The following is a 27,736-nucleotide window of genomic DNA, read 5'->3' as shown; positions in this document are numbered from 1 at the left end:
ATGAAAATAATGACAAAGTGCTCAAAGCAAGTGAGAGAAACACAAACCACCAATGCGCAACCATTACTGTGGTTTTGTTTTCCTATAAGCATTTTATTAAATTGTAGCAATTAACTACTTATCTGACCAAACCATTTAACTGTTATCGTCGCTGTATGATGAACTTTTATACTTCCATTTTACGCAAAATCACTTTTTTGGATGCAAGTGCTAAAACAATTATAAATTAAAAAATATTAATTTTAATAACTGGCCCCGTTGTTTACTGAATGACTGTCACCAAGATTATGTTATGTTGTTTTCTTATGTCATCCTAGCTGCACACGGTTGAAATCACTTCTTCGTGCATATTATTATTTAAGAAGTTATAAAAAGATTTTAAAATCTATACAAGCAGTATATAAAATCATTCCTGTTCAAATAAGGATTAAAATGTTGAAAAACAAGACAATGGATTTTTGTATTTTTTAATTCCCATTACATTTTTGTAGAGAATTTTCTAAGAACCAGCTTGACAAATCCAAACTATATATTATGTTTTCAAAACAAATTTTTCCAAATGATAAAAACAAATCTTTCTAAAAGGTCAAAAAATGTAACAAACTTTTTACATTATTTACAAATACATTTACATTCTCTGTTGGAAAAAAGAAAAAAGCTGTGCACTACATCATAGTTCCAATCTTAAGAGTTGAGCAAAATTCATTAGAGTTCAAAAGTGCAGTTATAAATGCCCAGAATTACTTGTACTCTACCTGGCAGTCTGTTAATGAATGTATGAGAACAATTGCCATCTCATTACATCCGCCACTTTAGCCAAAAATAGTTCTTTCTGCAAAGATTCACTTTCTGTTTTGGCAGAATTAGTAAAAATATAAAACTTGCACTGGCTCACGCAAAGAAAAACGCTGACCCCAGGCATGACCGACAACTACTTGGTATGTGCAAAAACAAGCTCAGTAATACTGCTTGTGATTGGTCCAAGTATCAGTTGCACACGAATCAAAAACAGTGTTACTGGTTGATGCACCGGTGTACAAGTGGCAAAGACACGTGTACTGTAAATGCACTTAAAGTGAGACTTTAGTGTGAGAAAATACTGAATACAAAGGCTTTTCCTGCACAGTCACATTCCACATACTTTTGGTTCAAACAAAACAGAAGACGAAGTAAAAAATTTCTTAAGAAAAGATTAGATCAGCATATGAAAGAGTGTGAAAAAGCACTGAAAGGTATTTTGGTGAAGCTTAGCACAAAATAAATTTGTCCGGGCTCAATCCTTCATATTATTGTTTGCTTGTGTCTGCTGTAATTGTAATGTTTGCAGTATCCTTCAAAGTCACATGAGTGTTATGAGATTAGTCTGTACACAGTGGCTGAAAACACAACCACTCCGTTCGACCTGCTGTACAATACAGGATTAAAAGTTCCACCCCAAGTTTCCAAAGCAGCTTCGTCCAAGTACAGTTCAGTCTTAACGCCCAAGTGCTGTCACTCTCCGAAAGTCCGTTCTCAAAGAAAAGGCATTGCCCTTTTTTAAAGTCACCCAGCAGGATCAACCATGCACATGCTTAAAGGCTCTTGTCTGGTTACATTCCTGTTTAGGCTGGTGTATTTCATCTTTGAGAGCAAGGCACATGAGAGTCCGTGAGAATTTTTTCCACTCGCTCTCTACACTATTGTTCCCGGTTTTGAGTCTGTGTGCCAATAAAGTTTCTGCTGGTCTTCAGAGTCGAAACTGCTGTCAATTGGACTGCTCGTGTATGAATCGTGTTGGGTTATGTCCATGTACGATCTGCAAATAGAGAACAAATGAATAAAACATTTTATTTTTACAAAAGCTGATTTTCTTTAAGTGATTCCAGCTCCAAAATGATATAAAAGCATCATAATAGTGTAATAAAAGAAGTTCCTGCTGTATCCATCAAGCGTTTGCGTGACGTTAGCAGTCTTGAAACATGGCGCACAGACTGTAGCGACTACGTTTATGATACTTGTAGTTGCTTTTTTGTCATTTTGGATGAAATAACCTTTTGTATTCCTACATTAAATGCAACATGAGGGCATTTAACAGGAAAAACACGAAAGGACAAAGACTAATATTTTAAACCCAAGTTTATGAAACTGTTTACACAATATAGATATAAAAACTGCAATCCATAACTTGACTCCTTATCACCATCTCTGTTTAAAACATAAAATTGCAGTCTCTACGTACTCCTCCTGAAATGACGTCAAGCTGACATTTTCTGCAAATTCATACCCTACAGCGAAAATGACAATTATTTATCTCATTTATAAGCTTACCGCTGCGAATCCAAGTAAAGCGAGGAGACAATTTTGAACATTGATTTTTTTTAATGCAATTAACTAACCAACGTTAAGGATTGCAGCTTTAAGCACCAGATATACTCAAAACCCAGTCAAAGGCAATGGTTTGCAGGTCTTGTAAAGCTAGTTTTGCAGCATTTTTTCACTTTGTGCCGAGGGATTCAGTACATCTGGTCAAGAAACTAGCTTTGTTTCCTTATGTGGCAGTCAATAAAATGAATATTTTTGATTAATAAATGTGTTTGCTGGACAGAATCTGTAAGTCAAAACATCGCAGTGTTAGCAGACCGTACAAAAACACATATGCTAGTCATACACGCAGCAATCAAAAACACAGTGCATGAGTCACATGCTTTCCCTTAGAACCACTTAAAAAAGACACACAACCACACCACCACCCATGAGTAGATTTATGCAGCAGAACGTGCACTGGAAAACACGGCAGCCTTAGTGCTCAAGAAAGATTTGCAACCCCTGAGTGATTCGCCTTTAAGAGTCATTGTGGGTTCATATATACACATCTCACCACTTTATGTGCTGTCTGTGCCATTAGTTATGACTACAAAAAGTATTCCTGGCCATAATCGCTGCCAACGGCACCAGGCACTTCTAAAGCCACTGGCAACGGGCTTCTCCTGCCCGGAGTCATCCACCCGAACTCGGGTGGGAATGTGTCCAAAAGAGGGTCAGGAGGCAGAGGCAGCAGATGGGGGTCAGGGCTGCTTTGGGAGGAAGGGTAAGCAGTCAGATAAAACTGATAATGAGTGCTTGTGCGTGTCTGTCGCACAGCCAGACAGCGTTGACTACCTCAGATGTTTTTTGATGGGGGTTTGCTCACCCAAAAATTACAATCTTTTACTCGCCCTCATGTTATTCCAAACCTGTATGACTGACTTTTCTCCGCGGAACAAAGATAAAAGATAGTGAGCTCCAAAAGTTGCACAATTTTTGGCCCCTAAATCTCATGCTTGCATTCAATTCAAACACTCCATGACAAAACGTCACTCGTTTTTTGTCACATTTCGTCATAGATACGTCTTGATGTGTCGTGTTTGAATTGAATGACATTTAAAAGTCATGGTGGATGGGTTTCTGTGAATGACAGCCTGCTCGGCAAATCCGTAATATGTTTATTATGTTCTCTCTCTTTGTGAGAGCGCTGGAGCAACATGAGGATGAGTAAACAACAGAATTGTCATTTACAGGTGAACTACTACCTTAAACGTTTGTTTGCAGAACACAGGCAAGTTCACAAAGAAAGCCATGCAGTCGAAAGCCAAACTTTTTGCAACACACAAGCCAGACGCCCTTGGACGTCGACAAAACAAATCACGCAGAGTACAGACAGATCAAGCCCACACGCTGGCGCTCTACTTACTATCAGGGGCTACACTTAGCAAACGAAGCTTTATTAACCCTTTCGAGTTTTGCACCACCGGTTTGAGGCGGGGACAAGCCGGTCTGCTTCATCTGATAGCAAGAGGAAGGAGGAGGAGGAAGGGAGGAAAAGCAAGCTTGGGAGTAATGAGGAGGATAGTACGGAGGGCTGGCAGGGTAGTGCCAAGCACGTTCGCGTCTGTGAGGAAAAGAACGGTCATAGGGAGAAAAATGCGTGAGAGCAGGTACCAGGTGCAAAACGTCAGGCAGATTGTTAGCAATATCTCAGCTAGATTCTGTACTATTTTACATACATGTACATTAATGAACTAGATCACACTTAAAAAAGTGGTTGCAGGGGCATTAATATGCATTTGATGAAGAGTGAAAGGCTGTTTCTGTGTGTTGCTATGTGGCTACTCAGGTGTTGTGGGTGTGAGGGATTATTATGCGTCGGCTCTTGGCATGGCATTTTGATGGTGATGATTAACTCTACATAAGAGTTCTGGTATAGGCTAATGGGATAATTACCAAAGATGGAACACAGAAGAGTTGTACCTGCTGTGTAAGGAGTGACCGTGATGGACAGTGGCATAGCCGTAAGACTGATGGTGTGTATGAGGCATTTCATACTCATGAGGCATTCCCATGACCGCTCGACCGTTCCAATTCCCTGAACTCACTGGCAATAAAATAAAGATAAAAGGAAATGAATGGTGAACCTAGAAAACATTACTGTTTATCATATTAAAGTGAATTACAGCTATATAGACAAGAGTCTAAATACCAGAGTCGTATTTTACATAAAATTAATAAAAATAAATTATATTTTGCAGAAAGATTTTCACATTTTAGGAACGCTCTATTTTTTTGCATGTGACACTATTGTAATGGCGAAAGTGATACACTACAAAAAAGTTTAAGATACAGTTTTAAATTTGCATTACAAAAAATTACGCAAACATTGCAATTTGCAACAATACACAAAAAGAATTAAAATAGTTATAATTACATAGTCAAAAAAACATTATTACGGCAACACAAAGAATACTGGCAAATAGGGCTGTTAAACAATTAATCGCATCCAGAATAAAAGTTTGTTTACATTATATATGCCTGTGTATTGTGCATATTAATTATATATTTAGAAAAACACACACACATGCATATACACATGCAAAATATAAAACTTAATAAACATCCATATATAACTTAAATTACTCCTAAATATAAATAAATACATGTAAATATTTGCTAAATATGTATACATGTATGTGTTTATAAATACAAGATTAACAGTATTACAGTACACAGACATATTATGTAAACACAAACTTTTATTCTGGATGCGATTAATCACGATTAATCGTTTGACAGTCCTAATTGCAAAATATATTTTCTTTCAATTCTCATGTAAACTACGACCTGGACATTTAAATGTAATTTCTAACATGAAGATGTTAAAAACAACCAGAGCCATTTTAAACATTCTTCTCACCTGTTGAGTAGGAAGCCATACTGTCACTGCGTACGTAACCAGGTGATATGGTCCTATAGCCGAGGTTTTGCTGGGGGTATCTGCACGTATCATACCCCTGTTGTCTGTGTTGTCGGTTATACCAACCCCTCAAGTGTTCCACCACTTCAGCCCTTGGCATGCTCTTGGCAACATTATCGTTCCTAGATGGTGGACGGTTCCTTGATGGCCTTAATGTGGCATACACGTTGTGTGCCATACCGTCCATCTCATCCTGACCGTAGATCCCTTGGGGCTCGTGTCTGTGGTAGGAGGCGTTAACATTATAGTGTCCCTCCATCTCAGTCTCGTACATGTACGGTTCTTTTGGGTACATTTCAGGGTCCATGTAGTGTGGGTATCCGGTAATGTAATAGGCCATAGTGCTTGGTTGATGCCGAGGTTGGGCTAGATTGGGCATGCTGCCCGTGTTGGCGTAAATATTGCCTTGCCTCCGTCGGTGGCGATTTTGGGCGCGGGAATGATAGCCGGGTACACTGTACTCCACGCTGGACTGGCTGGTGTAGGAGGAGCCGTCGTCGAGGATTTCGGTACTGTTGCTACGGCGAGGAGAGCCCGGGTAGACTGGCTCGGGTGGCTCGCTCTCCGTAAGGAACTGTGACTGAGATTCCAGACTGCCGCTGCGCTGCCGAAAATGAGTGCTGCATGCAGAGAACAGTAAAATAAACAATGTAAACAGTATTAACTTAACATATTAACTTATTCGACGTATATATGACATTTTCAAGGTCATGCAAGCAAGGGGGCTTTCTAGCTTACTGTACCTGAGCTGGATACTGCTGTAGGCATTGCGGGGAAGCTGCGGGGTGGGGGGCATGCTCCGGGAGTCATGGGGTTGACGTGAGGGTTGATGGTAGGGGCTGCTGTGTGTCGATAAGGTATCTCCATGTACATAGCCCAAAGATTCTTGGACTTCGTCATGATTTAATCTAAAACACAGATAAGAACAATGCATTAGAAAAAACGTCCTTTATGGGTGGAGTTCTTATCGCGCACAAAGAAAAGAAAAAGGCTTTTCTCATAATGCCACCCGTTTACCATCTTAAAGCCTACTAGTTAATGCTTTTGAAGAACAAATGATCAAATAACAATAGTGTACGTCGACTATATTACAATTCATTGCGCGGACCGATTCCAACAGTCCGCCCCCGTTGAACTTCTCCATCAGTGGCTCGTTCTAAAATTGCACTGTTGTCCCTGTGAAATTTTCCAGAGCAGTTTTCCTGTGTGTATATGCCCGTTCCACCCACTCTGCTATTATTGCCGGAGTTTTTACGCAGTCAAGCAGTGACACGCTTATTCCTGGGGCACTATTTTTAACACTGTGAGTGTTTGTGCTGATAAGAGCAGATTGTGAAGGAAGGAGAGGCCGGGGAAGGCAGGAATGCAGAGCTGATTTCTTACTCGCAGGTCTCTACTAGCTCGACTGGCACAAAGGTAAACAGCAGCCGGGGGCAGAGAATAGGAAGAAGAAGTACTAATGTATGTTTATAAATGAGCTTCTCACCCGCTGTAGTCCTGGTTGTCGTCATTGATGGGATTAATGCGATCTGAATGGTATTGCGCAGGAAAGGAGTTTGTCGAGTTGGGACGTGGCGAATACTGCACTGAACGGGAACGTGATCTATGCGATGGCTCATCTAAGAGAAAAGTTATGGTTAAGAGGGGATAAACCTAGTCAAGCTTGCAGCATTAAGTGGGACAGTCTTTATACCAGGCATTAAATATCATCAATACTCACCATCATCCAAAGTCAAGCAGTCAGAAAGGTTGTCAAGGCTCACATTATCTACAAAAACGAGAGATTTTACTTCCGTGTGCAATTTTATATGTTGTGCCTTAACATGACTATTTATTCACAACACAGCCTCTCTAATCTTATTACTGAAAGTGAAATCTTCCAATATTAGCCTGTTAAATAAAAAAATAACACTTTCTACATTTATGTGCTCTAACAATTATTAAAACAGATACTCACCAGCAATGATGACCGAAGCTCTTTGTGTGGGCTCCTTGCCAATCTTCACTCTGTAAGCATTAATCTCATTCTCGATCACTTGGAGCTTTTTCGTAGCATCCAAAAGGTTTCTCCTCCTCTTTTTCCTCACAGTTTTACAGAGTTCATTTTCATAAGCGAGTTTTTGTGCTGCCTCCACAATCTTCTTCTGAAGAGCAAAGCGGCCCTCCAGGTTTCTTAAGCTTGGGTCCTGCAAGGACAAAGTTCATATCAGCAAACAAGGAAGTCTACAATATTAAGCGTCTCTTATTGTAAATGTTTGAGATACTGTAAGTGCAACCTACAGCATCATAAGGGAAAAGGTCATCTAGTTTGAATTCGGTTCCCATGCGCTTTCGAACGGCGGGGGGCTTCTCTCCTTACACCAGGGGATACTCTTTAGGTAACGTACCGGTCAACTCCTGATCAAAAAAGATACATTATTTTTTCATTGTTTGTTTAAGATACACTTTAAAGAGTCTAAGGAAAGTGACAAAACCACTAACCGCTTCTCGAAGGCAGACTTTCTTCAGCTCATCCAACTTTTGCGCTAGAAGATCCTCCAGTTTCTTTTGTTTATTCTTAAGTTCTGCAATCTTTTCTTTCTTCTGCTCCTCATTCACCTCATTGTCTGCAGAATCTGAATGCAAGCAAAAAAGTTTAGATGACTTCAGAGTACATTAGGCTTGTCATTGATAAAAGTGAAGATAGACTCTCTTACTTGAGGAGCCCAAGCTTCCATTGCTGGCCATGATGAGTTTGTCTTTACTTTCCATGCTGACCAGCTTACTGTTCCTCGGGGCTCTGGTCTCTGTCAGATCCATGGCAATGTCACCCAAACTTCTTGCTGTGGTTATTTTAGCCTTGAGGGTAAAACAACAGGTACAAATTTATAACATTATCTCGACGACTTCAAAGAGTAATTCACATTACCGATGCTACTACTGCATACTCACTTTACTCTGTTTGCGGTCCAGATAGAACTGGTGTTGGCTTATTGCCATCACCCAGATGGTTTTGATCAAAGAGTGGCTGGCATACCACGTGTGGATGACCTGACCAGACTGACCAAATGTGCGTCTAGAGGCTGTCCTTCTGTACATGAACACATGCTGAGGTCAATTTGTATAGTTTACAAATATTCTTAACATATCTAATAAGATTGAGATCAACAGCTATGTTAATTCTATTTTCATTTGTTTACAAACACCTCTATTGCTTTGTAGAAAGTAAAAACATAGAGTTATTACCTAAAGACACAATTTCTACCTAACCTGAGCCATAAAAAATGACTTTCATTAGTATAATATGTAGTCAGGATGATTTATTAATATTATTTAATATAATAGTCATATAAAACAGTTTTTAGGTTACCTGACAAAACATTGTTACAACATATGGCACTAATTGACAATATGGCAGGTTGGTACACAAGAACCGAGATGACATCATTTTTGTTTACAGAGCAAACCCACCGGCATTACTACTCCACTGCAGAGTAAATGACTCTGGCTCACTGTTACATTTAAGTGACGGAAACACAGCAGCTACAACAAGAGAAATTGCATCACTATAATAAACATATACATGTTTACTGTAGTGTGAGTGATGCAGAAATGATGCTGAATTTCTGCAGCATTAAACACACCAAGAAAATGTGCACAAGCAAGTATGTGTGAAGCGAGAATCTCATGGAGGTTTATGATGCACGTAAGATACGTCAAGCATTGGACTTGATGTTTAATGATCTTATCTTCTAACCTTTTAGGGTCGTTGACCTCTACGGCAAATTTCTTCTCACGGAAATACAAGTTCTCAAGCTGCTTCCACAGAAAGAGCTACAAAGAGAAAGAACACGGGTTTAAACAGGAACTATACCAGGAACACAGTAAAAGGAAATGCATCAAAATGTCCGTATTTGTTATGGAAATCTCTCATTTTTTATATATTTTATTCATACAAAACATGAATAAATACACGTATACAAATACATACATTTCCCAAATATTTTTTATGAGATTTACCAATCCAAAACATCTACATCCTATTTGAGCATTTATATATATATATATATATATATAACAAAAACAAACACAGAGGGAAAATTATATTATTAATGCCCTACTAGACTATAAACTATAGAATCTGATATATTTCGCTGGAAGCCGGTATAAAACCAATGAAACAGTCGCCCATACAATAGAACCACCACAGAATACAAGCGTCCACTGAACGAGGGACTATAATATCAAATTTGCCCTAAAGGAAGTGCACGGAGAACAGGTTTGTGTTTAAAGCCTTGCACAACATCTGCTGCTGAGAGATCAGCCATTCATGAGAACTTTTCTTTCAAAGAGCTTTTCCCCTGAGCTCAGTCACCGCTCACTCCGACTCCGACAGGGAAAGTACAATATCCAGCTACTATCAGTGTGTGGGGGTGAGGATTAACCAGGAATGTTAATAAACGTTCCCCACCAGGTACAGCATGAACGAGTCTTTGAGTAACATGACCGCCTGTACAGGATCTGAACAATCAGAGCATGAAAATCATATATCGCGGATTTGACTATCAAAAGCAGATTAAAACATCGGTAATGCATTCCTGACACTTACATTTAAACAACAAAATTGACATGAAACAATATAATCTACTCTAAATAAATAAACACGACCTTACCAGTTCAAAAGAAGCCCTGGGTATTTGGATATGTCCAGCACAATCCTGTTCTAAAGTTTCCCAGCAGCAGCTTCCTTGAACAATACTCTCTCTTGTGTGCTTTCGAAGCGACCGAAAGGTGTTGCAAGAGTTTCAGGCGTGTTAGCTCCGCCCCTTTACTCCCCCATCCCTTGACATCACACGCACTTCGAGTCAGACAACTTCTCTTCGAGTACTCGCTTCTCTCCTCATCAGTCTCGCCGATTACGGCAACATCTTCCTGAAACTCTTTCCATTCTACCAGCTAAAACTTTTGCTACCTCCGCCTCCCTCCTACTCTGATACTCGCTTCCTCTCCCTGAGGAACCAGTCAAACAGGTTCACCCTCTCTGAAATACACATACATAGAACGGCATTCCTCTCGTTTAGACTTGGGAGAGGACTAGGTGCATTTATCATTACGCACACCCTAGCTACTCATTAATCCGTGTCCCGGTGTTGCATCTTTGTGATGTGAATCGTAATCCACCACCCATTGGTCATAACACATCATCAACGGCTTCCTTACGCTTCCCAGGACAAATATGTGAGGAATCTAATAGTTTCATGTAATCATTAATCTTTGACCATGGCACTCTTCACCTCCTGGTAAAAATACCCTGCCTCTCTCACAATGTTTGAATGACCGATAGATCCAACAACAAATAATTACTCGCTGTCTATCTGGAAACATGACAAACCTCCGTAGTCAGATAAAAGCTTTGGATAAAAGCGTCTGCCAAATGTGTAAATGTAAAATGTAAATGTAGTATGGTTCTTTTACATTAACCATAGCATGGAGTATTTTCTTCCTTTACACTTATTTAATTACAGAATAACAATGACACCAAAATCTTAAGTGCAAAATCAGCCAATTTAAAACAAGCCCCAAACACAACAGGGTGAGATAAAGTATTGTCAGACAATACAATAACTACAAAGCCGAGACAAGCTATTCAGCATAATTCTTTTAGCCCAAGTCAATTAAATAACAGATAAGAGGAAAATGGAGTTCGTGCAGATGGAAAGACAATGGGAACAATCTTTAACACCTCTACCTGTCTGCATCTGATAAAGACAGAAAGACATCTCAGAACTGCTGATTAACAAATACAATAAAGACCAAATGAATGAATAAATAAAAAGAATAAGTTACCATTTGGCGGTCTAATAGTTTTAATGTAAAGTCCCAAAACCTGCACAACAAGCATTTGAAAGAAACGCTGATGCTAAAATAACTGAACTATCTGAGACACCAATCAGCATCATTAGAGATTTTTAGCACCAGTATCGATACTTGTACCGTTAACACACCTAAAGACTGGCACATGCACACGCTGCATGTGTGAAAGTATTTTATAATTAAACACGCCTTAAATCCTTTCATATGTCACTGGGATTGTGATGAAGCATGGCAAAAATATGTCAAGAACACAGACACACCCTCAACCAAGATGTGTCACTGGCACTTTAAAGCATATGGGCCACGTTCACACAGTCAGCGTTTGGGACGTTTACTAACCTGCATGACTCAAATACCGTCTGCATAAGCCAAGTTACTGTTTTCACATGATTTGAGGAATGACATTTACATATTGTGTAGCAGAAACTTTTTCCAAAAGTAAAGAATATTCATTCATTGGGTCCATGCATTCTCTGAGAATTAAACCCATGACTTGAAAGTGCCAGCGAAATGCCCTACCGTTGGGCTCCAGAAACACAATTACCATGACTTGAGTGTGCACACATAGCTCAGGTTTACGAAACTCACTCTCACTTCACAAGTCCTCAAAATTAAAAGCATTCTATTGTTTACCAAATGCGGTAGTTGAAACTGCACTTGTGTTAAAATAAACTACAGAGCAAAACCAAAACATTTAAACTAAAAAAACCAAGAGACTCAAGTAAAGCGAGGCTTTAAGTGTAAATCAAATGATTAAAAAAAGCAACATTCAGGGTTCCCACTCCAAGCCAAATGTCAAATTCCCTGACTTTTCCTGGCTAAAAAGTTGAAGTTCCATGACCTGAATGAAACCCAGTCTTTGAAGTGGTCGTTTTGAAATGTACATTTTCCTGGCATTTTGCCTTAGTTAAGTGCTACAGGTTACTGCATTTGACTTAAGTGATTGCCAGGTGAAAACGGGAAGGGAATAAAATGGCGCTGAAGATAACCATAACAATACACAAAAATGTGAAAAAAACACGATAAAAAAATACAGTGGAGAAAATTTACATTTTGAAAAATGGAAACTTTTTAAGTTCAAATTCCATTTTTTCCATTTTTAAGTGATTGCCAGGTGAAAACGGGAAGGGAATAAAATGGCGCTGAAGATAACCATAACAATACGCAAAAATGTGAAAAAAACATGATAAAAAAATACAGTGGAGAAAATTTACATTTTGAAAAATGGAAACTTTTTAAGTACAAATAAAAAATTTGAAGTAACAAAAAAATTCCCGATATTCCATGACTTCGACAGAAAATATATAAAATTTCATGACTTTCAATGTCTGGAAAATTCCATGATATTCCATGACCCGTGGGAACCCTGAACATTATTTTTAGAAACATAAAGAAAGGCCACATGAGACACCACCAATACACACATTGAAACTGTAATGAGATGTAAATGTGCACAGGTGTGAAGTGCTACTCTCTTCAAAGACTCAAAGAGATAAAGTTATAGTATCTAAATGAGACAAAATAAGCATAGCTTACTGCCTGAATGGACTTAGATTATCTCTGTTCTTCATATGACTTGTCATGACCACATTTGAAGATTGCCCAGACACAACAGTCATCATGTCTAAAAAAAGTTTTGTCTATATTTTTACACAAAGCTCTTTCACACATAAAGACATGCAGAAACACATAAACCCAATGGAGGTACTTAATATTCAAAATATGAAAAACACAATTTTTGAAAAGAAAAAAATTGAACGGGTGCTTGTCTGTGCACTCTTCCCTGCCACAAAGCCAGGCTGTTGTAGGTAATTGCTGGGAAAAAAGCTATAAAGTTGCAAAGGTCTTTAGCAGTTTCAAGCAATAAAATCCCTCTAAATGCAATTATATGATATTGGATGGTAAAATGGTTTTAGAAACAGACAAAAATCAAGAAAAAACACTTCATTCATCACTTTCACGGGCAGCACTTCAGAGCCCGGGAAAGTTTGGATGAAAAGTTTTGAAAGCATCTAATTCAAGACCCACCCCAATGGCTCCCGCCTGTGGAAGAGTTAAAGCCGCAAGACCCCTCGCTCTCTTCTAAAGCCCCCCTGCTAAGCTAATTGTGTTTTATTGCTTGATCAATTGTCTGGGCTGAGAGAAATGCACAATGATGGCCAGATCTGCATAATGAGATTGGCGTACTGGAAGAAAATTGGGGGGTGGGTGCACAAAGAGACTACCCTCCTTGGCAGGAAGCACAATCAATACTGGCAAGATGATGGGTTGCATTCTGACAGGAGCTACTGTAGTGTACTTTAAAAAAATCGGGTGGGAGTGGGAAGACAAACAATAAACAAAAGAGAGGATAGAAGAAAATGACTAGATTTATTAGCAACATGGTACTATGGTAAACCATGGGATTTGGACATGTACCATGGTAAACCAATGTATTTTTAAGGTACACTTATAGAGAATATTGTGGAATACTGTGCTGTTCACTACGCTTGTAGTATGATCACTTACAAGAAAGTCCTAACTCACTTTGGTTCTACAATGGTGTTTTTGAAAGTACCAATAAATAATTTCAGCACAAAAGCATACATTAATGCACCACGGTAATGCCATCTAAAACCATTACTGTCCCATACCCCCCCACAGTACATTTCTCTAAGGATTATAAAAACTAAGGTATGAATATCTAGCAAATAATCCAAGTACCTTGGTGTAACCATCTGACATAATTCCTTGTAAATGAAACCACTTTATTTGCCTGCTAGGGGAAAAAAAGGGGAAAAAGAGCACCGTTTACACTAAACCTCCCATGGACCTTCTTAGCATTGCCAGGGGAAGAGCTGATTGGGGCACCGCCAAAGGATCCAGTCCCCCTTCAGACATCAGATTGTTGGCAATGCTCCAGCCCCTGCGACCATCCCAGCTCCCCATGAAGCTCCATAATTACACCCTGCACAGGGAGGGGCTTGTGTTCATAGCAGCCGTGCAACCGGGTTACAGAATGGGACATGCCCATTAACACTCTGGAATAGGGCTGAACATACACACCCAGCTGCATCCTACAGAGAACTGAAGTAATGAATGCCAATTAACAACTGCTGTAATGAGTGTGGATGGAGTGAGGTATGGAATCTCTTTGCAATAAAAAGAGCAATGGTTTCTGAGCTCTCAATAGGATAGGGTGATGCGAGAAGCGTCTAAAAATGGGAACTTAATTTAAAATGTAGAAAATTTTGCAGGCATATTACAAGACTGAGATTCCACCGTTTCACTGACCATATAATCTGCTTTTCCAAACAACACAAATTCGTCCTAATCAGACTCAGATGTCAGAGGTGCGGCTCAGCGTTTGGTACATGTGCCACAATTTTATTATTGTGCTATTAAAAGGGACAGTTCACCCAAAAATGAAAATTCTGTTATCATTTACTCAGCCCCAGGTTGTTTTAAACCTGTACTGTATACATTTCTTGGTTCTGATGAACACAAAGAAAGATATTTGGAAGAATGTTAGCAATTTTCAGTTCTAAGACATCATCCACTACCATAGTAGAAATAAATGAGTGTATATTTATTGTTCTGTTGGACACAACATGAGATATTTTGAAGAATTTAGGAAAACAAACAGTTCTGGGGCACCTTTGACTGCCATTTATTTTTTCCTACTATGGTAGTCAATGATGTCTCAGAACTGAAAATTGCTAACATTCTTCCAAATATCTTTCTTTTAATTTATACAAGTATGAAATTAAATAAGGGTGAGTAAATGATAACAGAATTTTCATTTTTGGGTGACCATGTCAGATAAACATGTTCCTAAATGTGTTGAGTTCAAACCTAGTATAAATGGCAACTTTCGCTTTCAGAGCTTTCAGAGCTTAAGAAAGGCTCTGAAAGCGATAGTTGACGCAAACATTTTTATTCTGTCATCACTTACTCAAGTTGTTCCAAACCAGTATACATTTCTTTATTATGTATAACACAAAAGAAGATATTATAAAGAATGTGGGAAATGTTTTGGGGCACCATTGACTACCATAGTAGATTTTTTTCCTACTATAGTAGTCAATAGTGCTCTTTGGTTACTAACATTCTTACAAATATATTTTTTTGTGTTCAGCAATTTTTTAGGTGAACTATCCCTTTAGCCTGTGCTAAATAACAAAAAGCAAACCTTGCGTGGCTTGAGCTTGTCTTGCAGGTCGTACTGGCCGATGCCTTTGTAGCTAATACCCAACCACCATGGTAAGCCTTGCTTATCCTGCAAAAAATAAGGAATTGTTTTGAAAAGAAAAGTAATTGCAGTGGTAATTGCCACTTATGTCTCGCAACAGCAGTAAAACAGAAAGATCAAATGGGTACAACCTGTTTGATCTCGGCAGACATTTTTAGTGAGCTAGCTAAGCACAATTATAATTACACTGCACATATTTTACTATTGTTAATTATTTCACCAACTACAAATCAAGATCCCACTATTTAAGACAGCATTAAGATATACAGTATCATTTACATTTACTGCCTGAAATGTTTCCAGTTGCCTAAAATAATAAAAAAACACATACCTTCACTTTGTAGTAATGAACTCCATACGCAGGTAAGGATTCAACTAATGTAAGATACCTGTTGATAAGTTACAGATGTCATTAAATAATAACACAAGGTTAAATAAGCAAGTGTTTCACACAAAAACAAGGATGGGGAACCTTTACACCTAGTAAATGGTAAATCTCTTAATGTGTTACTGATGGTATTCCCACAATCGATTTCTCTCTGTGCTTTCACTGTGGCGCACGGTCAATATTTCAATACAGGGACACAAATCAGGTTGACAGAACTGACCTTGTCTCATCTCAATGAGCTAACAATAAATTAGGACAGTGTTGTTAGGCTTGGCAGTCACTTTACAATTAATGTGGTTTAATTAACTAAGCAGCTTCTCCCTTGCATAAGCAAACTCTGCAATTATCTGAAGAAAGGCAACAAGCTCAGACTTGCAGTTTCTTCTGTTAAGTTTCTTTGTTTTAGTTCTCTATAAATCAGGCATATAAATTATTAGTGAGCTTACCGTATGATGGCCTGTCCACGACTCAGTCCTTTTAGCTTTTTATGATGCTGGATTACTTTATCTTCACTAGAGAGATGAAACAAAGAGAGAGAATGGTTACCACCCACACGAGCGAAACAAACAGCGATTGTGCACGAGACCAAGATGTGAATGTGCCGTTTAAATGACGTGGCTGGTCGAACTATTAAACTAGTCAGATATTATGCCAGGTGCACCCATGTGTGAAATGCCATCTGTCTGGCTGTCCTGTGAATCACATACACACAGTTTGTGGCGGTTCTCCTAATCCGGTTCCATGTAAACACACATATTTTAAGTTTCCATTCATGTTCAATAATACACAAAAAGAATCGTGAAAACTATCCATGTTTTCATATGCTAACAAAAATCTGCTTTACACTCCCAATAGCACGCACACACACAGCTGCGTCTGTGTTCACTTGCACAGCTGTCTCTCACACACTTGCGCTGATGCACAGCTGTTTCACTGCATACTCATACACACGCACACGCACGCACGCACGCACGCACGCACGCACGCACGCACGCACGCACGCACACACACACACACACACACTTCAGTGATCACTGGCTGTTCTGTGATTTCAATCTGTCTGCTCTTCACACTCATCGATTAAAGCTGCCACATCAATCCCTGTTAAGGATGTAGACATCAACCATGTTAGGAGTTACAGAAGCTACAAGGCAGGTTAAATTAACAGGCAAATTAATTAACAAGGCTGGTTAGAAACACACTGACTGCAGTTTGCAAGCTAAGCACACTACACACTACAAATCAGCACCAACACTTGCAGCTTTGACCGTCCAAGTACACACCCTAGACAGGAATATTTGTGTTTTTTGTAAGTTTTAGACACTGAAAAATGTTAAGACATCAACACATCAGAGCTGTTTTCTTTTGTGGTTAAAGTATCAGGTTCTAGACTGTTTTCACACTTGGTTTAACTGTGGATGTGAATTCCAAGTCTTACCAGAAGGCTAATGATGGATGCTCCTTTAAAACTGTGGTGGGGAAAACTGGAAGCTTCTTGATGTCCGTTCTTGCGCTTTCATCACTAACAGTTAGAAAACAAAACATTATGATACTTAAATTAATAGACTTATTAATGAGACTTAATAGCCTACCTTAGACATAATTAATAACAGTACACAAAGAATATTATTTACTTGCAATATAACAATAGTATTGTAGTGGTGTCATTTGGGAATATCTGAAAGCAGGCTTGTTAGGTCACAAATTGTGTGATTTAAGTGATAATATTTGTCTGAGGAGTGCATATGTCATTCTTTTGAAGTAGTACACCGCGGTGATAAGTGATGACACAGATGAAGTAATGTTCAAGTACTTTTTTGATGTTTAGGGAGCATGATGCTTTTATCTTTAGCCTCTTAATGGAATTTGTGTTTAGATAAAGTGGTTCTCATATTGTAAACAAGCATCAAAATTATTAAATAAACCATCAGAATTAACATTTTAAATCACTGATTGTTTAAATAAAACAACTGCATTTAATCATTATTCTATAACCACAAAAAATGGATTCAAATTGAGCCTACATTATAAACAGATGTACCGAGATCTCCCATGTAAGGTTACAGATTACAGTTAGTGATGCTGTATTATTTATGCTAAATACTTTTTATCTAAAAAACAAGTGTACTATACTTTATATCAAAGCCCATGGTAAGACCGCCTATGAGCCTATACAGGTGTAGCAAAATACTCTTACATTATACATTTAAACTAGAACAAAAGCTACACAAAACAAGAACATTTCTGTCTGGCACCAACACGATGGTAGAAAAGACACAACACCTGGATTCAAAACTATAAAGCCATGTCCTAGAAAACCCTTATGTCGTGGGTTTCCAAACATCTGATCTGATTTAGAAACCTTTGAACAGCTCTTTTCAAACCCGTGTTAAGGGTGAAGTGGGCGATATTTTTTTTACAGGAAGCAATTACTAAGAAAACAAAGACTCAAAACTAATCCAATGTTTGGAGTGCTATAAAAACACAACATCTGAGTCAGAATACTTTGAAAATGAATTGAAAACAAAGGAAGCCGGGTACAGAATTGACAACACGTTTAAATTGAAGCGCCGACCTCTCTAGTCATCAGACCATTAATACCTTGCTTGACGTCACTGCAAAATTACCTTTCCAAGCTATTACTTTTGCGGCTCAGCGATTTATAAGTTTGATGCTATAAATCTAGCAGGCTGGGTTGATGATGTGGTAAAATACAGTAAGTTGGCACCATGAGACCGAAATGCACTGTCAGCAATCTGGAATTCATTATACCGTCTGTACTATCAAATAGTGGGTGGGTAAACGCTTAACCCAGCATAAGCAACGCATGGATGAGTTACTCATGTGTCAGCTATTTTCAACTGCCCTCATTGAATGAAAACTGGTGGGAAATGGGTCATTTGATGTCAATGTCCTTGAAACAAAGGTGACCACTAGAGAGCAAAATGTCTGATGAGGCATTCTGTACCACCTGAGTTTACATGACTTTGCTTACAGTATTATCAGATTAGTCATTTTCTCACAAAGTGAATCAAACAGGATATTACGAGATCAAAAACCATCATAATACAATTTCATAAAAGGATTATTTTATTAAATGACACAAACTTTTCCACTTTATCTCTACAGAACATGTACATATGTGAGTTTAGACCCACGCCTGGTTACCCTTGACATAAACTACAGACAGATGACATCAGCATCCTGCTTGACACCCTATATCGTCTGCCAACGAGAGATGTCTCCACTCCCTTGCGCTTTACACTCTGAGAGGAGTAGGTTTATACGGAAAGACGCGGGGGTCTTCCTAACTTCCTACATAAACTTGGAGCCCTGGGCCTCCAGATCAGCCCAAATGTTACAGCTCCAACTTTACGAGATCTGCAAGCCTGCGTGCACATGGGAATAACAAAAAAACAGAAAGAGACAGGTCTGAGGGTTTGCTTGATCCTAAACACACTTAACTTATAAGAGGGTGCTATCAGTACTGATATGCTGCTACAAGAACCACTTAAACACACCGCTTAATAATATGCCAGCAAACAACAAAAGGAATAGACTATCAGCTACAAAAGTTAACTAAGTTCCATGACCTAATCAGACCTCCTACCAAAAAATTAAGATTGTGCCTGTTAGATAAAAGTGCAAACAGACAGCAAATTCACATGAAGGCAACACAACCTAAGCATCTTTTTGAACGTTTATACTACTAAAAATAACCACAACTCAGTAAATAAATTTTTGTCAAAAAACTGTCAAAGCAAAATTAGAACTGTAGTCCATGTTTGGCTTTGAGGCCATTTATATGTTAGAATAATCCTACTAAAAGTTGACAAAATACACTTTTAGCAAACTTAAAATGTACTGTTTAAAGTTTTCTCTACTAGGAAAAGAGCCGTGGGGTCTTTAACAAGTTCCCCAATACAACCTAAACAATAGCAGTTGTTACATGGAAAATATTTTCAGAGTAAAAGAGGGATACACCGTTGTACTCTGCTTAACAGTGCACAAGCTTTGCACTCCAATAATGAACCACAAGACTACTGAGAAAGAATGAACAGAACAAAGGTTTAACCCTTTCTGACCAAGTCATTCTTTTAATTTGTTGTTGTCAACAGATCATTTGTCTGTATTCCCATTCGCTGCTGCAAGACCAGCCCATGTTAACATTGTGTACATGAATGTCTCTACAGCTGAGCTAAGCATGACATACAAACTGGCTGAATATTTATAAAAGCAGAACCAAGACATGGGCCAACCTGTAAGGTCACTGTAACACTGTGCTCACAAAGTAAACATTTCTAAACAATTTAACGCAAAAAGAAACAAATGGAATGGATTTCACAAAATGCACAGGGCACAATCCCTTTTAAGGTATAAGTCCAAAGAACCCATTGCTTTGTTATATCTAAACATGGATGCATATATCAGATTTATTTACACGACTGACAGTTATGCTCACTTTCATTAATTGTACCCCTTGTAAATGATCAATCAGGCCAGGCTTTATAACAAAACATTTAAACACAAGCCTAAACATTCACTTGAAAAGACTCCCAAAAACACCAATCTGCCTGTCTCTGTAGTTTTACATTAGCCCTATTGCAGTGTTCCAATATCAGGGTTCTATAATTTAATAATAAATATTAGGGATCTCCGACAATGCCATTGCCAATACTCTGAAATTTGAATTTTGAACGTCTCATGTCTGACTTGACAACTTAACAAGAACATCTAAATAAAGTTTGAGTTATGAACGAATATTAAATCTACAGAATGTAACCCTTGCAAAAAAAAATTTTTTAAATTCACTTTATTAGGGATAACTCTGAGAACAGGAACTAGTAATGCTAGAAAAACATGTCAAATCAAATTTCCCTTTGGTTTTGATGTTATTATCTACGAAAAGGCACAAAAAACATTAATACACTGTAACTTACGCGTGTCTTACAAAGTCCAACAAATTTCTGATGCCACTGAAAGTTCAACCGTGCCCTTTTTAATATATTTCTAAGTCTAAATAAAAAAAATTGAAACTTAAAAGCAACAAAACTACCAACGTTAAACATTTTTCTTACCTTGTGTAGTCTCCGTTTGCCTCCTAAAGAAAAGACAAGTGTTGTGTTGGTGAATCAGTTCAATGCTGTAAGAAGCTTAACAACTCTGAAGAGGTTTGTCACACGTCTGCAAACTTTATATTCGACATGCACTCCGGTAAAATCTAATATTTACACATTTACTTACAATATACAATTCCTTGTGTGCACAAACACAAATATGCAACGACGGAACAGCATTGAAACGCATTTATATGTAAAACCGCTTTAAATCAGTTCGGATTCAAATCGCTTATGAAAACAGCTCGCGGGGAGCCTGTCAAACGTAACGCAAGCAATTCAAAATAACGTTACTCACTCACCTGCACTGTGTATGCTGCTAACTTAAAAACAGTCTCACTCTCCACCTCAAGGTTTCCCTGTAGATTTTTGAAAGGAAAAGCATACAAGAAAAATTACAACTTCGCTCATCTCCTTCGAGCACACACACTGTAACGTTATCAAAACAATTTACCCGACTAGTTTCCACACACACAGGTTCTTAGGACGATACCATGTGTACAACAAAGGGTAACTTTAGAAATGAAAACACTCGATCTCCCATACGTTCACTGTATCTTATGACATTAACAAACGTTAATAAACGACTTTAGCGCATTAAACAACACATCCATAAACATATTCGCAATCTTTGCGACAAGTCACTTGAATCACCCCCAGAACGAAGTGGTACAGTCTAGGAGCAGGTTCAGCGCTCGTGTTTCAACTTGCATCAAAAGAAAGCAAAAAAGAAGTTACTCTGATGTCTCACGAAGCGAATACACGATGTTTATAAATACGAATGGGTCGTTTTCTTTTCTCTAATGCGCAGGGGTAATGTTATTAAAGTTTGCAGCTCTAAGACAGTTGAAAGAGTACATGTTTAACGAGTTAACATGGGGTCGCTGTGCCGCAACGTAGAAAATCCCTCAAACCCATCATCACGCCATATACAACGCCATGCGGGTACTCAGATCACACTGCTTAATCTTACAATGAATTTATAATGAACAGCAATCTTGCAGATATTATCTTGTATAAAATGATCTGGACTTTTATTTTCTGCTATTACAGGAAAGATCATGTAATAGATAATACATAAGCTTAGATAATACATAACTTTAAAGATAATGCATACCCATTTTATACCCATAGGCCCTTATTTAAATCATTGTGTACTGTATTCTATTGTGTTAAGGTCTCTGTGTACTGTTGTTGCTGTTTCTGTGTTCTGGATGCTCCTGTCACCAAAACAAATTCCTTGTATGTGCAAACATACTTGGCAATAAATCTCTTTCTGATTCTGATAGTAAAAAATATTTCCTAACTCTGGTGATGCCATGTCTTATGTAAAAAAAAAACTTAAAAAGATAAAAAACTTTTTATCTTTGTCATTACAGCATCAAAAAACATTTTCCCTGAATCATGTGAGTGCCACAGAACAAGGAAATATGTCACAGCCCCAGTCATCTCTGTCAAATGTGTTAGGATGAATTAGCCTTGGTGGTTTAATGCAACCATTTTAGTTTAAAAGAGGCTAAAGGGCATCCTGTAAACCTGCTGTGCCAGGGCTGCCATGTGTAAATGCCCATAATAAAAAAAACACCCTAATGGCGGCCACCTGCCATGCTCTTTGAAGGACTTGAAAAAAACACTCAAAAAATTCAAGGGAAAGTTGTTGTATACTATTTCTTAAAACGAGAACAACTTAAAACTCTTAATTCATTAAACATGTGCCATGATATTTTAAACTTAGACCACTTACATTGTATACAGATATCTTAGCATTCCGGAAAAACAGTTCGACAGTGACGGCATCTTTCAAATATGCAACACTCTCGATGTAAAACCTACAGAAAACACAACAATAAGATCATGTACCCAATTTTACTAGACTAAAAACCATGTTTCTGAATGATGCAGTTTGACTCATACTGTGCCGGTGGTGCCCCCTACTGGATAAATTTGCATAGACAATAATACAATCTCTGAACATACCTGACTTGGAATTTGAGATCAACTGGTCCAGTCTTTTTGGAAAAGTCATGGTCCAGCACTCTGCGGTCCAGTTGTAGCCATTTTGTCTGACCCCTTATGAAAAAAGATAACTAATTGAAATACAAATTCAATACTTGAGTCAAAATGAAATAGTAGCAAAGCATCTACAACATTAATGGTGGTACAGTCACCACTTTAGTCAGAACTTCAGAAGTATAGTGTAAAATTGCTTTTTGTTTCCTCATTTGTCACATCACCAGGTGCTAAGGGCATTTGACACAATTGTACTGTTCTAGGGCATCAACGAATCTAATTATGTAAATGACTGCCAAGACTCATCTTTCCAGTGACACTGTAGTGGCAACTAAAATGCTCATCTGCAGCAATGTCATTTCATAAATTTGACAATAAATCATTTTTATCAACTTACCTCTCATCAGTGAAGGAGATTCCAAAATATTCTTTCTCCTTCAAGTTGAAATGGGATGAAACCAGGTCCAAGAGATCACGGGACAAAAGTTTTGGCTGTGATGGAGAAAATAGCTGTTATTATAAATAAAATATTTATTTTATTTGATCTCGAATCCACTCATTCATTACTTTATAACTTTATGGTTTAATGTGGTGGTAATGATAGCTTTACCTGAACCAGCAGTTCCAACTGCCTGTCATCCAGCAGAAGCACCTGGCACAGCCGGCCCTCCGTCATCTGGCAAAGTCAGACATGCATCACATTAGTCTAAATATATTCACTGTCTACACATCTTACCACTGCAGTAAATGCTGTAATAAGTAGAACATGTTATATATGATTATTGAATATACTGTATGTGTATGTACAGTATGTCTATGATATTAAATTACATCTTGAGAAATGTACACATCAGCCATAACCTTCTATGGTTTTATAAACACTAATCTAATGTGAGGGGAGTGTGTCCTCTTATTCGGAGTAAATCAATTGGATTGTCTCATTGGGAAGATTGATCTCTGTGTAGTCTCAGCTACACACAAGTAAAAAAAATCTAAATGATAAAGTTATTAACATTCATTTCTACATATTGTAATGGCAACATTTAACCCCTAAATCTGTCATTATTTATTCACCTTTATGTTGTAACAAACACTTGTATTTATGATAAAAAATTATCCATATATTACAATATGCCAAACACATCAAAATATAAGTTCCCACTTTTAATGTTTTAAAATCTTGTCATCGCCCTAGCTTTTCTTGGCATGCTCTTGGAGATAGACAGAGAGAGAGAGAGAATGAGGGAGAGAGAGAGACTTATACAACCACAACGAGGCTTAAACCGATTTGAACTCTTGTAAACCTGAACTTGTAAGAAGACATTGTTCTCTTCACTATGAGAAGTCTGCTAGAATGCTTATATTTATTTTTCTAGGTTTACATCATGTTTTCTTACACAATGGCTGCACAGCTGCGTAACTGAGGACCTTGTATTTAAAAGACTGAACCGTAATAGAATTTAATAAAATCTGAGTGAATCATGGCAATGTGAATCTGCTTTTTATTTTTAAAAGCTAAGCTTTATTATGATAATATTACCATATATGCATGTAATCAATCTGCCCACATCTTATTAACTTTCATATGGCTTTGAATTAATTACAACATTAATAATATACACAATTAGCTTCATCATAACTTAAAAAAAATAATTCAAGCTTGAAGAAAAAACACAGACCGCGCATAAATTTTGCTTGATTAATAAGAACCAACTTATCTCCCCTCACCACATTCACCAGCGTAATGCACTGATAACATAATGAACCACTCTCATGTAAATTAACCAGTTTAAAGTGACCTCTATATCTGTTTAGTGGGTTTATGATTTAATACTTGTGTTCTTTATAAAGAGCAGAAAGCATTAAAAATGTAATTGAAATGCTAAAACAATAGAATAATTTATAAATAAATAACAATAACATAAATTGGTTAGTCCCTATAAAAATAGGTACCCACATTAAAGCCATCTTACTGTAAAAGAATTACGGCACTTGTTAAGTACACAGTCTAAGCCTGAATTAGTCACTTTAGTAATCCCTTTAGAGAACAACAGTTACTTTATAAAAAGTTTTATTGTTATTTCAGACAACAAAACATACATTTACTTACAAAACTTATTGGTACTAGTTTCAATTTAGTTCTTTAATAGAGGAACTATTCAACAACATCATCTGAACGTCAAATTTGGGAGTCAACCTTTTCATTTTGATTAGATCAATACCATAGGCAGCAACACCAATTACCAAACATTAGGAAAATCTGCCCCACTAGCAAAGCAGAAAGCCTCATAGCTTCAGGTTGAGCTTTACCTTGCCAACAGCAATGTTCTTGAAAGCTCTTTGTACCCGACTCAGCATTATATAAGCTTAATGCGGCATCACATCCCTGCCCCCATAAGACTTTCTGCATTCCCCCCACCCAAAACCCCTTCACTGACCCCCCAAAACAATCCTCCACTTATATGTTATCTGCTTGCTTGTTATAGATTTACTCATGCTGAGCGCTCTCTTGTTTGTGTAGTTGCAGACTATAAGGTCATCACTGTGCCAGCCACCAAATGGACGTTATGTCAGTCTGTCTGAACAGCCAGTCAAATCATGTTATGTACCAAACAATAGATTTTTTTTTAAATACAGAATTTTGCAATGAATATTTTACATGGTTTACACTTAATTTAGGAAAGGAAAATGTAACTAACCTAAAATAATGATAAGTACATGCATTTTATCTGTTTGTGTGTGTTCATAGAGGCTGGGGTCAGGCAATGAGTGACCATGCAAAAAGAAAGGGTCATGTGACGTGTAATGCTTTTGACATATGGGTCATTCACCGTGAGTTCAAACAAAGCCCTACACTCCCTCCCCAACACAAACACATGGTCCTATAAGTACTCAGACAGACTTCCACAATTAACAAATACCACTTAAACCATCAAAAACATCTCTAAACTTGTCTATTTGCCAAAAACACTTCATATGACATAAAAAAACTCATCTTACATTTTATTCACTTTGATTCGTCATTGCTATAAAAACATACTCTACAACAGTGGTTCTCAAACTGGGGGCCTCAAGATGGATCACAGATTTTGTGGCATTTTATCATAAATTTTATGCAATCAAACATCAGAAAAATAAGAACACCAATCGATGCTACAGAATTGTATAACTGAATATTTTTTCGGTTTATTTAAAACTCTCAAGATTCTAAAGTTCATTCGAAGATTCTAAGTCTTTATTTGGGGGGGGCAAAAAAAACACTGATCTACAAAACTACACAAATCCGTTGTACAAGTCACAAGAAAAACAAAAGGATATAATGACTCAGACCTACAGTACCCGTTCCAAACTGCTACACATTATTGAGCAAACATCTGGAGAGAAGATCTGTCTGGATATATAAATATCACTCGACTGTTAAGTCACTCTCAATAAAAACTTTCTAATGAGTTAATTAAGAGAAATATAGCAAACAAAAATTTTCATGACAAACATTTTCTTTCTTGTTTTATTATGTATTCAGTTTTACGAGTCTGAATTGAAACAGGATTTCTTAAAAACGCAGCATCATCTGAATTTTTTCCGCACAGAATTTATATGTCTGTCTGTGTAAATGTTGTGTACTAACGCGCTATCATGCTCTGTGCTATCTCACGTGCAACCACTCGCGTGACACTGACTCGAAATTAAGACTTAAATGTTAATGTCTACTACACTGTCTGGATCAACCCCTCTGGATCAATCTCCCATCTAGTGCATTATGCGTCATTCACCATGTATGACATAATAAATGGCTGATATAAGGCGCAGCTTCAGCAGCTCTGCTAGTGAAGGGGGTGGGACTCTTCAGATTCTAAAGTGGATTTGATTGGATAAGAACTTTGAAATGGAGGCTGAAGTGTAGCGTGATGTCACGTAATTTCTATACTTGTTTGAGCGCACGTGCCAGACTGTCAGTTTTAAACCGTTTTATCTCCTAAATGCAAATTTTGTTAGCGCTTAATAGCATATCAGTTTATTGACGTCCTTAAGGCTCACTCATTTTTAATAAAAGAAAAAAAACTTTCATTTTGGTTTCACAGGGTCTTTAACTTTTCAAAAAACAACACCTGTGTTTAGGCAGCATATATTATATATTAGATGTCATGAATGACTGAATCCACGTTAAGGTTTCTAGAATAGCATTCATTAGACACAATGGCAGCAGACAGACCACAGCACTCGCAACAATAAGATAAGAAACAACATCCTCAGTCAACAGTGAAGCGTCCATATGTATTAAATGAAAAGAGCAGATGGTGCTATGAAAAAACATATAATTCGATTTAAAATCAACAGACTTGCTCACACAGTACAAGTACAAAAATAGTTTAAAAATGTATTTAAAACACATTTTACATTGTATTTTTCTATTACATTTACCATGATAAAGATACTTGAGATCTGTCTCTAAAAAAGATATGTTGTTTGTGGTATACTGTACAAAGTCAACTCGCATATCATCAACAACTCAAAAATATAGACAATCTCCAGCGACAACAAATTCAAAGACCAAACCATTTCGAAACTCTAACTATCAACTTAGAAATATCATCTTTTTTTTCTCATACCTCATAGACATCTCCCAGATGGCACCATGCTTGCAGGAATCTCCTACAGGGCACAAGCCCATCACTGTAGCATCTTCTCAACACCTGTTCAGTCAAACTCCACACAAACTGACTCCCAGAGGCCAGGAGATCCTCTATGCCACAAAACATGCTCAGCGCCATGCCTGTTTGTCTGGCACACTAGGAAGCTGCGTTCCCTCTGGAGCTGATGTAACTACACTGGAGCCTGGAAGAGCCAGGGTCGGTATGCCACCGGCTGGG

At 37.8% G+C, this 27,736-nt stretch overlaps 1 protein-coding gene across 1 annotated transcript; it reads right to left on the bottom strand.

Moving 5' to 3' along the window:
- Nucleotides 1-437: 437 nt before the first annotated feature.
- frmd4ba (FERM domain containing 4Ba) lies at nt 438-27,736 on the bottom strand. Its single transcript, XM_057338143.1, is given in 24 exon segments — nt 438-1,795; nt 3,710-3,907; nt 4,267-4,390; nt 5,207-5,886; nt 6,010-6,174; nt 6,753-6,885; nt 6,987-7,034; nt 7,224-7,452; nt 7,547-7,663; nt 7,748-7,881; nt 7,963-8,104; nt 8,198-8,336; nt 9,003-9,079; nt 15,291-15,377; nt 15,682-15,739; nt 16,185-16,250; nt 17,177-17,260; nt 20,817-20,839; nt 21,158-21,214; nt 22,600-22,684; nt 22,833-22,925; nt 23,263-23,357; nt 23,476-23,541; nt 27,476-27,736. Coding segments are annotated over 23 exon segments (3,060 nt in total). The 5' UTR covers nt 27,638-27,736; the 3' UTR covers nt 438-1,795; nt 3,710-3,711.

This window comes from Triplophysa rosa, linkage group LG7 (genome assembly GCF_024868665.1).
Source record: "Triplophysa rosa linkage group LG7, Trosa_1v2, whole genome shotgun sequence".
Lineage (NCBI taxonomy): Eukaryota > Metazoa > Chordata > Actinopteri > Cypriniformes > Nemacheilidae > Triplophysa > Triplophysa rosa.
The sequence above is the reverse complement of the archived record's forward strand: the minus strand, read 5'-3'. Positions and strand labels throughout refer to the sequence as shown.